The 12,471-nt window shown below is 28.8% G+C and overlaps 1 protein-coding gene across 1 annotated transcript; it reads right to left on the minus strand.

The window, feature by feature from the left end:
• Positions 1-939: 939 nt before the first annotated feature.
• On the minus strand, positions 940-3,654 carry LOC120087225 (multiple organellar RNA editing factor 9, chloroplastic). Its single transcript, XM_039044137.1, has 4 exons — positions 3,233-3,654; positions 2,129-2,226; positions 1,976-2,041; positions 940-1,441 (listed from the first exon to the last, which is right to left on the minus strand). The coding sequence occupies exons 1-4, from the start codon at positions 3,586-3,588 to the stop codon at positions 1,266-1,268; spliced, it is 696 nt and encodes a 231-aa protein (XP_038900065.1). The 5' UTR covers positions 3,589-3,654; the 3' UTR covers positions 940-1,265.
• Positions 3,655-12,471: the final 8,817 nt, after the last annotated feature.

Consider the following 12,471-nt stretch of genomic DNA (forward strand, 5'->3'; position numbering starts at 1 on the left):
CCTCTCTTTATTTATTTACACAAACTGACATTGTAATGCATAAAAAGTATTAAATTTGTTTACACTAAAATCTAGACTTGGAAATGCAGAATACCAATTCCAAAGTATTATGCTTTGGTTTGCAAAAATCAGGATTAATAATGGCATAGAATGTGAAAGGGATTAAATAAAAATGGAATTGTATTTCATATTTTCATGTGTCTGGATTTTAATTTAAATAATTATATACTAGTTGTAATTACCTACTGAGTAATAATAAACCATTATTAATTTATTTATGAACCTGTTATCTTAAAAAAATCGTAAATTATTATTTTGTAATAATATATAATTTATAGGATAGATTGAAACTTTTGTCCTCATAGTTTGGAAGAACTTAGAATTTAGGTCTTATGATTAATTAGAATTTACCGCTAATAGTTTGAAAAAAGCTTTATAAATAGTCCTTATGGTATGGATTATTTAACAAATCATAGAGACTATATATGAAATTATATCAAACCATAGGAACTAAAATCTAAATTTAAAAACTATATTGATTGATTTTTAACTTTATCCAAACCATAGGGACCCAATTTAGAATTTAACCTAATTTATAATATATTACATAATAAATATTCTAATTTTTTTAAAGTTGAATTGAGTTTTTAACATGACATATACTATATTTCTAATGTTTAACTTTATTTAATATAATTATGCATTTTAAATTTTAAAATTCAAATTCTTGATACAATAAACACATAAAAATGTTGTTTTCAAATTTACACAGATTGAATCACAGAATCCAAAAACAATTTTCAAAAATAGAATTCGAGTTGTCTGTCAAACACATATTCATTGAATTAAGTGAATCTAAAAACATAAAACGGAGTCTGAATTGCAAACCAAACAAGCCCTTAACATTCTAGGAAAAAGAGTCGAGCCAATGAGCCAGTGAACCAACCAAAACCAATGAAGGTACATGATTTAAGAAAGATCTGTTCTACTTCAAAGCCATATATTCTCCAATTATATTTGAGCTACAAGGTCACATGATTCCTTTCCAGGATGAACATGAACTACAACACAACATGTACAAAATTCCAAGAATAGTATATGAAGTCCTTGGAGTACCTCTTCATTCTGCATCTATCTTTCTAAGTAGTTCTAGTTCAAAGCACAATCTTAAGTCACTAATGGATTGCAAGGGGAAATGAACAAAAACATTCTATTTTCCAATGCAAGCACTGAAAATAATAGGAAAAAAAAATCACTGCACTACCTTATTCTGAATTTGATTCTGTTCGAGTTGCTTGTGGTCTCGGTCTTCGTTGTTCAGGAGGAGGGCCATCCCTTTTTCTTTCATATCTCCTACTTTCATATTTTGTTTCCCTTCGTTTCTTTGGTTCATAAACAGGATACTTGGATGGAATTATTTCCCCATTTATATACTTGTCACCTAAAAGTTAACATGAAGAGAATAAACAGTGAAAAGAAGCTAAGAAGCACGAACATTTTAGTTTGGCTAATGTTTCCATGTCCGACGTATGTCAGACATTTAGACACTCTAAATACTTATTGGAGACACATCGGACACTTGTTAGTACAACAAATGTGTTACACATAAATAAAACACTTGTTGAGTATACTAGAAAGACGCATATATGACCGTAATAATAAATTTTGAATGTGAAATACATAAAACTAAACTTTTTAAACATATAAATGCATCAACCCATTTATTTTTTAATTTCTTTTGGTATAAAAATGATATATATTTATAAAAATGCATATTTTAAAAAACGTGTTTTTGCCGTGTTTGTATCCAAGATTTTTAAAAAAGATGACGTATCGCCATATCCATGTCCGTATCCATATTTGTGTTTCTTAGAAAAGAAGCTCCTAATTCTACTGGGGTGATTGCAAACAGAAAATACCATCTTCAAGAAAACAGGGGTAATAATAAGATAAAGAGAGAGAATAAAAACCCAACCTCCATAATCTTTATTCTTGACATCTATATAAGAATCTGGCAATACCCAAAGGACACCGGGTAATCCTGCAATGAAAAGGTTCATCGAGTAGCATCTCTTAGTATAGCTGTCAGAATAGGACTTCCAAGAAAAATTCATAAACGAACATTTACCCTTAAATTTCTCGGATGTTTCTTCCGACACTGTGCATTGGAATCCAGTGTAGGTGGTGGTGCTGAAAGCATACATGTTTTTCTTGGCTTCTTCCATGCTGTTTCCAAGAAAATTTTCAAATAAGAGATGAAAATATCCTTGACCAACGATTCGTTAAACTCCCAGAATGTTCACATCTCTAAGTTTTTCAGGTTAATTTGGCACTAATAAACTAGTTTGTCCATGAACATTTGAATTATATCAATAACAGGTCCTAAACTTTAAATTATAAGATTTAATTAGTTTAGTACGTGAACTATGAGATTTGAATCTACTCAAATTTGTGTTGAATAAGGCTTTGACAAATTAGTATTTTTTTTAAGCAATGAAATAATCTATTAGATATAATCATGCATTTTGTGTCTAATGAAACTCTAAATTTTTAATTTTGTGAATAGCAGATTTGTAAATTTTTTAAAATTCAAAGACTAAATTTTTAAGTATGAAGTTTAGAACCAAATAGAAACAAAACTCAGACTACATAATCTAAATCTATATTTTAACCTAAAGTGTCTAAAGGTTTGTGATGCCATGGTCATGTTGATTGTAGGTTCAAAATAAATTTGGTGATTTATCTCATACATGATCATGTGAATAAACTACTCATTATCACTTCAAAGGTAGATGGTTCAATCACAATCTATCGTTGTTGAATTCTTAAAAAAGGAAAGAAAAAACCAAATCCAATCATTTCTCTTATTGTAGGAGCTGCTCCAAAAGTAAAAGAAGCAAGGAAGATCCCTGTAAACAAAGAAGCAGATAGCACAAAAATCTCTCGAGAAAACTAATAGTTGATTGTTCTTATTTCACTTCAACAATGAAACTCCAGGCCTCACCAAACTCCAACCTGTTACCTAATGCCTATTTACCACAACTCAAGACGCTTTCATATCGACATAACATATCAATTTCCAAACACCACATACATTTCTATGGTTCATTTTTCAGCCGAGAGAAACTATTACACGTGCAGAGATTCTTAAATCCGTTACGCAAAAGGAACTCTCATACAAAAAATTGAGATGAAAACGAACAATATACATACAGAGAGAGAAAGAGAGAACCTTCCCAATACAGTAGCAAGAGTGTTGAGGTAGGTATCAATCATCTGTTCCCTGGTTGGAGCAGGATCTTTTGGGAACTCCATGACAATAAGCCAATGGTTATAATCACAACCAGGCAACATAATCGTCTCCCTCTGCTCATTGCTACTACTCCTCTTCGACGAGTAATCGCTATCCAATGCAGCTCGAACCAAAACCCCCGATCGAGAGCCGGATTCATGAAGACGAGCAGTCGAAATACGACTCACTGAGTTGAGCTGGAGGAAGTGACCGAGTTGAACTCGTGGTAAGAGCGAAGGCTTTTGAAGTGGAATTAGGGATTGAGGAGAAAAGGAGAGATTGGTAGCCATTAGCATTACAGAAAGAGACGAAGAAGATAGCGAAAAAAAACTTAGACGAAGAAGATGAGGTTTTTTCCGAAGGGGATTGAGCTTTTACGTTTTGGTGAAGAGATATTTTTTAAAGCTTTTGGGCCGTGGATGGTCTCGGCCCATTTACTTAGAACCTCGGCCCGTTAGTGATCCATTTATACTTCATGGGCCAACGTGCAAGTTCAAGCCCAATATCTATTTCTTACGGGCTATGTTAACTTATGGGCTCGTACGGCAGAAATCTGCATAATATACGCTTTTAAATAATCATTTTCACCCTTTACGTCCAATTTCATTCCTTATATTTTCAAACCTTAAATCTTAAATTTAGTTCTTAAAGTTAATTTCTAGCAAAATTGATTAAATAATAATAATATTTTTTTACCAGATGAACATATTTTCAAATTTTATAGTAAAACAGTTAATAGATAATAAGAAGCCAACATGAACATGACTCAAATTGCCATAAGTTTGTATGATAGAGAGATTTGGTTCCCTCACTACATATTGTAAATAATAAATGATGAGATTCTTAAAAATTAATAATAAACGTAAAATAGTGATTAATTTAAGATATAAACACAATGTCTAAAATTTAACATTTGAAAGCATATGACTAAAATGGAACGAGCGTGGTAGAAAGGCCAAAATAGTATTCTAACCCATATACATTGTTTTAAGCATCACATACATTTTTTTACGCTAAAGAAAATTTATTTTTAAAAATCAATACGGCTGAATTGTGTGTGCACGAGGGATGTTTGTGTTAAGGTGTTCTAGATGTGTGTAGGTGTGGGTGCGTGTGTGCGCTATGCATGTGTGGTTTTGCGTATGCATCTGCATGTGTATGAACAAAGAAAAATGATCCAATTAATTAAGGGTTTATTGAAAATGACTTTCAAAATTTTTGAAATATTTTGTCTTAAGTATTTATCAAAATGAGCATAGTTCAACTGACATGATGTTTGTACTTACCTCTCTAATATTGTTTACTTAATAGATAATAGGCTCGTTCATTATCCTAATTTTTAATTAAAATTCGCTTTAATAACTTTAGATATTTTTGGAGATCTCTCCTCTTGTCCTTATTATATTCCACAAACCACTGTGTCAAGATCTTACCACATGTTTTTAGTGATTATAATTTAAGATGTCTCTCCTAATTATAAAAAACACACCACTTTTGTAAACTTTACAATGATACAATAAAATTATCTATTGTTATCTTATATCCGCATGAATTTAAAATCTCCGAGCAATAAGGATATGTTGTCGTTTTTATCCCATTCAAGCAAATATATGGGATTACATATGTCATTATCCTTAACACCAATGATTGACTAAAGTGACTTTAACAAAGGCACGACATCAATCAATCAAGTCACTAAAAAAACAAAACAACATTTGATTGGGATACAATAATCAAAGCACCACCATAAAATAATGTAATGTAATGTGTAGTCAATTTTTCTTAGCTAGCATTCAATAACTTTGAATGATAACAAAAATGAGACTATATATGACTTTTAAAGGGCTCATGGAAGATCATCTGAAAAACCCTAGCTAACTAGGGTTTTGACAGCAAAGCATAATGCATGTCTTTGAAAAGCTTAAGCAAATAATGGAGAAAATGATGGGGGGGAAGATGGTGATGGAGCAAAGGCCAAATTAAAGTTCCACTATAAATTTGCAGATTTCCAGCTTGAAAAAGAAGGAAAGTAATAAACATTTTAGGTTAAGGGAGGGAGTAGGACAAGTCTTATTCCTTCACTTTATCATTTTCTTTTGTCTTCCACATCTCAATCCAAATGCTATAATCTATCTATATTATCTATTATGAATTCTTATATTTATTCATATTATTTTAAATTTAGTTTGAATGATGTGAATTTGATTAATTAATTACGATAACATTTGGAGCGGTACCAAAAATGAATATGATTTTAAGATCTTTTAAGTAGTCAAAATATTATATTAACTTGAGCATAACTTGATTGGTTTAGACACACCATCGACTAAGAGATTTATGATTCAAATCTTAACTTCCATATATGTTAAGATATTTTACTTAGACTCATTTCTCCGATTTTTTTTTCACAGTCTATTTTAATAATTAAATATAGTATCAATTGATCTTACATTATTGCTGAGAAACTTAAAAATTTTAGTGGATGGGATGAGAGAACAATAATAGCACATTTTCCATTGTCAAAAAAACAAATAATAATAATAATAAATAATAATAATAGCATTCTCCATGTCGGCCGTCTTAGACCATTTAACACCTTCACGTGAGTTTATTCATGTCACTTTATATATCAACTGCAACTAGCTTAATTAGTTAAAACATAATGTAACTATATTTCAATCTAACCATGTACTTCATTTGCTTAAAGGGTAGTACTTTTTGTTTTCTATTGTATTTTCAATTATATATATATATACAACGTGACATATAGATTTGACTAACAATTACTTATTCATGCTGCAACGAAATTAGCAAAAAAGAAAAAGAAAAAAAAAAGATGGTCATAGTAGTATATCGAATAGATTATTTGATTAACTAATTTCTTCCTGGATTTGAACTTCTGACCTTTCGATCGAGAATACATGTTTTATATGTTTATATTGACTGTGTTACAACATGTTTGCAATATATGTTATATTGTGCCAAATCTTATCACTTTTTACTGCAACAAATATTGTCAATTTTAACATTTAAGTGATAGTGTTAGGAGCATATAGTTAATATTATTTTTATTATTTAGTACAAAGATTACAAGAGATGAAAGATGGAGCTGAAGAGACTAATTAATAGCATAAAGTTATTAAAATCATAATTAAAAGCACAAATAGATTGTATTTTAACTTTATATGGTGGATGAGGAAGATTATGGGCCCTAAATGGGCCGAGCAGGCCGGCTAAGAAGATCCGGCAAGAAAACAAATCCTTGATATTTCCCACGTGTGGGTGGGGTCACTGGCAGTCAACAGTCAAAGTCAACATTTCTTTCTCATGTGGACGCACGTGTCCATTACCTTATTTTTTTCAATGTGCAATCAATTGCCACTTTTAATAAATAAGAACACGTCTTAATCTCAATTCTCCACTCCTGCAGCCCAAGTCATGTCTTATTTCTTATTATTATCATTTCCAATAATAAAAATGGGAAAAAAATTCCAAGATTTCATTGCATGATATGTTTATAAAATTAAATAATAAAAAAACAAATATGATGAGCTTAGCTTGGACCTACTCTACAAATTGGAAGTTTGATCTCCTATATCTGTTGTTCTCCTAAAAAAAATACATTAATATTTTTTAGATTAAAACATCGTTTAGTCCATGTAATTTCAATAAATCTTAAATTTAAGTCTTGATTGATAACTATTTAAGCCTAACTTGGTAATCATTTGGTTTTTTATTTTTTATTTTTGAAAATTAAACTTATAAACACTGTTTCCACTTTCAAATTTATTTATTTGTTATCTACTTTTTACCAATGGTTTAAAAAAACAAAGTCAAATTTTAAAAATTTTAAAAATAGTTTTTAAAAACTTATTTTTGCTTTTAGAATTTGGCTGATAATTCAACCATTATACTCAACAAAGATGCACATCATTGTAAAAATGGAGAGGAAAATATACTTAATTTTCAAAATAAAAAACTAAAAATGAAATGGTTACCAAACTGACCTTAGTTTTTGGGATTCTTGAAAATTAAATTAATAAACACAACCTCAATCTATTGGTTACTTTATTTTGTTGTCTACATTTTAAGAATGTCTTTAAAATCAATTCCAAAATTTGAAAATTAAAAAGAAGTAGTTTTCAAAAAGTTATTATTATTTTTGTTTTTGAAAATTGTCGAAGAATTCAAATGTTTATATAGGAAGAATGAAAACTATGAGTAAGAAATTGCGATAAAAACAAATATAATTTTTAAAAACTAAAAATTATGGTTATCAATCCGAACTTAGTCATTCAAAGTTAATTTATATTTATAATTACTAATTTTAAGATTTTGAAAGGATATAAATTAAAATTGGATAATTAAAAATATATGAAAAAAAATCAAATAGAGAGTATAAACATTTGGATGGTATTTTAACCATATTTTTATTATTGAAAAAAAGGTGATATTAAAATGACATTTTATTTGTTTTTAAAATTTTAATGAATAGTCATTATCAGTTCAAATGCAACCGCACCACACTGGGCCGTCCCCTTACTTTACCAAACAACGAGTAATTCACGTGAAGTTTGGGCCCTTCTTTTACAATCAGTGGCCCATAAAATATATGAGCGTGGAAGGGCTCAAAGTAAGAAAGTAACCATTAAAATATAATAAGACAAAAAATTTAAGAATAATTGTTTAAATAGCAAAACTGCTGCAAATATTTTTAAATATAGCAAAATATCACTTTACTATTGATGATAGACTATTAAAAAATGTTGATAGATAGTGACATTTTACTATATTTCTAAATAAGTTAGCTCATTTTTCTATATTTAAAAATAATTCTTAACTTAAAACAATCGATGATTGATTTAAATATTATTTTTTTAAGAAATATCTAAATATTAATTTAGAATAACTAAATGATGCATGCACTACTTTACATTTACCTATTTCAAATTATATCTTTAGATGATTGATTTAGAGGCAAGTTTAATAGGATATATTTTTCAATAATAAGCTATATTTATCCAATGGTGTTAATATCTAACCAAAATAGTATTTGATACCTTTTGTATACAAAAAGAAAAAGAAAAGAAAAAAAATATTTGATATCATGTGATTTGAGTATCCCCTCCTCTCTTTCTCCATTTTCTAGAATGCTCTTGATCTAAAATTCTAATCATGATTGGAACTTGATGATTTTGATATCAAATCACAAGGAATTTCAAATGGAAAGTTAGATTATTAGTCAAGAAAGAGAATGATTTGAAATTAAATGGTTTCAATTTACATTTAAAAAAAACCTTTGTTACTGAAATAATTGGATTTTGAGGTTTTAGACTTATTTAGCATTATCATATTCTAATTTCTAATCAACAAACCATAATTACAAACTTATATCGGTAAACTTCTTAACTTTTCCTTTTTGATTACCATCTAAAACATACAATTTTAAATACATTCATTCATTATTTATCTTTCTTGTTCTAAACGAAGTAGTAAATTTAAAATTATTTTTTGGATTTCAAAATCACATGATTTAAAATCATTTCTTGAATTTTCTTGAATCCAAAGGAGTGTATTTTAATTAATGTTAATTTTTCACATCTATTCAAATTATTGGAGCCAATACAAGTCAAGAAAAATCCTTCTAACAACAAATTTCAAAAAATTATTAAAAGAGATCTTTACAACAACTTTCTTGAATTTATATCCAATAGTCATTAAAAGCATACACAATATAAAATTTACATTCAAATATTAACACATAAGGCTGCCACTCGAATGTTTCTTTCAAATTTATGCATCAACAAGTAATGATTTCACAAAAGACCTACGAAACCAAACCAATCTATTGGTGCGTGGTAGTAAGTAATTAACGTCATGTTTATCTAAAGAGAAACGTAATATATCAATAGTAATTTGAAAAGTGGGTCTCATTTGATTACAATTGTTATTGTTTACTTGTGTACTATAATGAAACGTGGGCTCACTTCCAAGATTGTAATCAAAAGAACACAATCTGATTGAGAAGTAGAGGGTGATCTAATCCAATTACGTTCGAAAACTATGTGAGATCCATTAGTTGATATCATTACCATGACATATATTATTACGGTTATAGTAGAAGAATTATGAATTTGTTACAGTTACGGTTACTATTATTAATTGATCTCAAATGGTAACGGTAAGAAGAAAAAATAAATTATGTTTAAAAAAAAGTAAACGTGATCAAAAGTAATGTCAATTGATCTTTCAATTGAATCTAATTATTTTGATTAGAAACGGTAAATTTGAGCTTCTTAAGTGTAGAATAAAAAATGGATGAAATTAAAAAGTGATGGGACTGATTTGAGAAGTTGAAAACCAATGAGATGTGTTGTGGATATAAATGATGTAGTTGATGCCACGTCATTAGCAACTTCACTCTCCCAAAAGAGTCTATTTGCCGACGTGGCAGCTTTTAATCTTCTTCCTCCCTAGATTCTTACTTTTCTCCCTACCAACTCCACCCCCCAAATATTCCTCTATCACATAATTTCATTTCTATTATTTACATCTTCCAACTACCACTACTTTTCAAACTTTTGAGGATGTATCCAATAATAAGTTTCTATATTTTCAAACGTCATATTTATTTTTATAAGTGTACTTTAAAACCTATATAATCATTCATTCATATCTTGATAGTATAAATCGAAAAATCGTGTCGGCGTGCAAACATTAAACTAATGAAATCAACGATAGAAAAATGTTAAATACAAAATTGAATGATTGAAGGATCAATTTGGAACTCCAATCTCCTAGGAGGTTGTAAACATATTAATCAGAATCGAGGGATCAAGGTGTTGGAGGTAAAAATAGTAATGGAAGATTAGAACGAGATTTCTAGATATTGGAATAGACAAAATCCTTTGATGGTGGTCGTATCTAATTCTTTTCAGTTTTTTCCATCTTCCTATTGTTGAAGGGAAGTGATGGATTGTGGTATTTATTTTAATTTGCACTTTAATGTAATTTTATTAAATCTTATCTATATAAAAATTATTACATGTATTTAATTAAACCGTTACAAATTATGAAGTATGAATTTATTAAAAAAAAAGAAAAAGAAAAAGGAAGGCGTGGTCCAGTTAGAGGCATTCGTAAAATTTCAAGTAAATGCCCATTTCATTTTCCTTTTCCGGATTATACGCCACTCCAAATCTTCCTATTTCATATACTCTTTTAACTCCTAAGTGCGTTGTGGGACCCATACCCTAAACCAAAAAGAAAAAAAAAATCATAATGATATAACCGTAAGATAATTATTTTAATTAATTAATTATTTATTATTATTATTATTATTATTTTTACAGAAGTTGTTAAAAGTTGAAGAAATGGCTTTTGGAAGGTTTCAAAAAAAAAAGAAAAAAAAGAAAAAAAAAATCATAACTTCTTGAAAAATTACTGGATTAGCTATATGTCCAAAACTTTATTTGCTTATTTAAAATGCTGCACATAATAATTCTACAACTTCTCATAAAGATCAAACAACTTTTAACAAAAATAAAAAACCATAAAAATTTAAGCTCAACTAAAGAAAGAACAAGAGGGAAAGAAGTCTAATTAAAAAAAAAAAAAAATACTATTTAAAATGGGCAATAATTAGACTATACCTAATCTTTATGCTCCCAATCTCTCCGCCACACAAAGTAAAAAAAATAAAATAAAATATATTTTGTTTAAAAACAAAATGGCCATATATCAGTTTTTATTGAGTGCACCTTTGATCCGACTGCATCCAAGTTTTTTTCTATATATGATTTTCTTTTATCTTAATTTTTGTTTGATAACTCAATATGTCAGAATTTTTTTTTTTTTTTTTTTTTTTTTTTTTATCATTAAAAAAGGGGATTTTATTGTATGTGAGATTCAAATAATTGAGAACTTGGGGAAGAGGGGTGTTTGGGTCAATGACAAAATAATGCAATATGGATAGGACAAAGAGAAAATGGGTATAATAAAACCAAACATAGCCTTATCTACTAACATGAGAGTGGTAGTAGTAAGAGTAACAGTACTAAGAAAACACTTCCCCTTTTGCTTTAACTATATACATATAAACTCTCTTTGGTTTCTTGTCTTCGAAAGAAAACAACTTTTAGTTTTGTTTGTTTTCTAAAACAGAATAGTAGAGTGGGAGAGAGGAAAAAGGTAGAAATATATTCTTTTGTGTCTTTTGTTACAACTTCCTATCCCATCTCTTTCTCTCTCCCTAAGGCTTAAATGTTATTTTGGTGTTGATACATTCGTTTCTATTTTAGTTCATGTACTTCTTGTTTTGGTTCATTGTTTCTGCACGTTTTAATATAAGATTGTTTTAGTATTTTCTATTTTATCTTATTTTCGCTACAAAAATTTATGCACTTTGTAAATTTCTTAAATTTAATCATGGTAGAGAACCGAGACAACATCCAAATGAGAAGAATCTTGAAAATATCAAAGTTTAATTAAGAAAGGCAACTTAAACGAATTGATAGTTGCTACTTATATTAACAATGCACATATTTCTTATCAAGGGCTCAATCATATAAACTCTCCAAAATCAATCTATGTTGAGTGACTTCTAGGAAGTTTTTTAGGAAACATGTGAATGAGGACAAAATATGTTGAAAAAACTCAAGTTTTTATATGTAGAAATAATCCTCCCTCTCACTAGTCATTTGAGACGAGTAGATAAAATTGTCAAGTCGTAGGGTGTGTAAGGTGATTGTCAAATCTTGGACATGAAGTGGTTTAAATCATAGCTTTGTATTAAAGAATTTTTGTTGTGTATGAAATTTCTATGACAACTTTGTATTTAAAGACCAAAACAACGATTTTTTACAAGTACAAAGACCTAAAAGAGATATTTGGAAACTATATGGTTCGAAGTGAAAAAAAATTAATTTGAGAAAGTACTTAGGACCAAAAATGAACTCATAAACTAAAAGTATAAAGTAGTATTGAAATCTTTCTTTTTTACCTTCCAAACAATCCATTTTATTTCTCACTTTCACTTTCTAGTTTCCACTACATTATTTTTCATTTATAGTATGTGCACTTTGGAAGTAAATATTCATGATTTTCATCTCACTTTGAATTTTTTAAATGAGGTAACACATGTAAATGGGAAAAATGTAATTAACAAATACAACCCATAT

The sequence above is a fragment of the Benincasa hispida genome, chromosome 9, assembly GCF_009727055.1.
Source record: "Benincasa hispida cultivar B227 chromosome 9, ASM972705v1, whole genome shotgun sequence".
In the NCBI taxonomy this organism is placed as follows: domain Eukaryota; kingdom Viridiplantae; phylum Streptophyta; class Magnoliopsida; order Cucurbitales; family Cucurbitaceae; genus Benincasa; species Benincasa hispida.

Coding starts and splice junctions, on each gene's coding strand:
- LOC120087225 (XM_039044137.1), bottom strand. CDS start 3,588: ATGCTAATGGCTACCAATCTCTCCTTTTCTCCTCAATCCCTAATTCCA. Junction 2,227..3,232: donor CTTGCTACTGTATTGGGAAG/GTTCTCTCTTTC, acceptor TCTTGGAAACAG/CATGGAAGAAGCCAAGAAAA. Junction 1,442..1,975: donor CAAGAATAAAGATTATGGAG/GTTGGGTTTTTA, acceptor GTTAACTTTTAG/GTGACAAGTATATAAATGGG.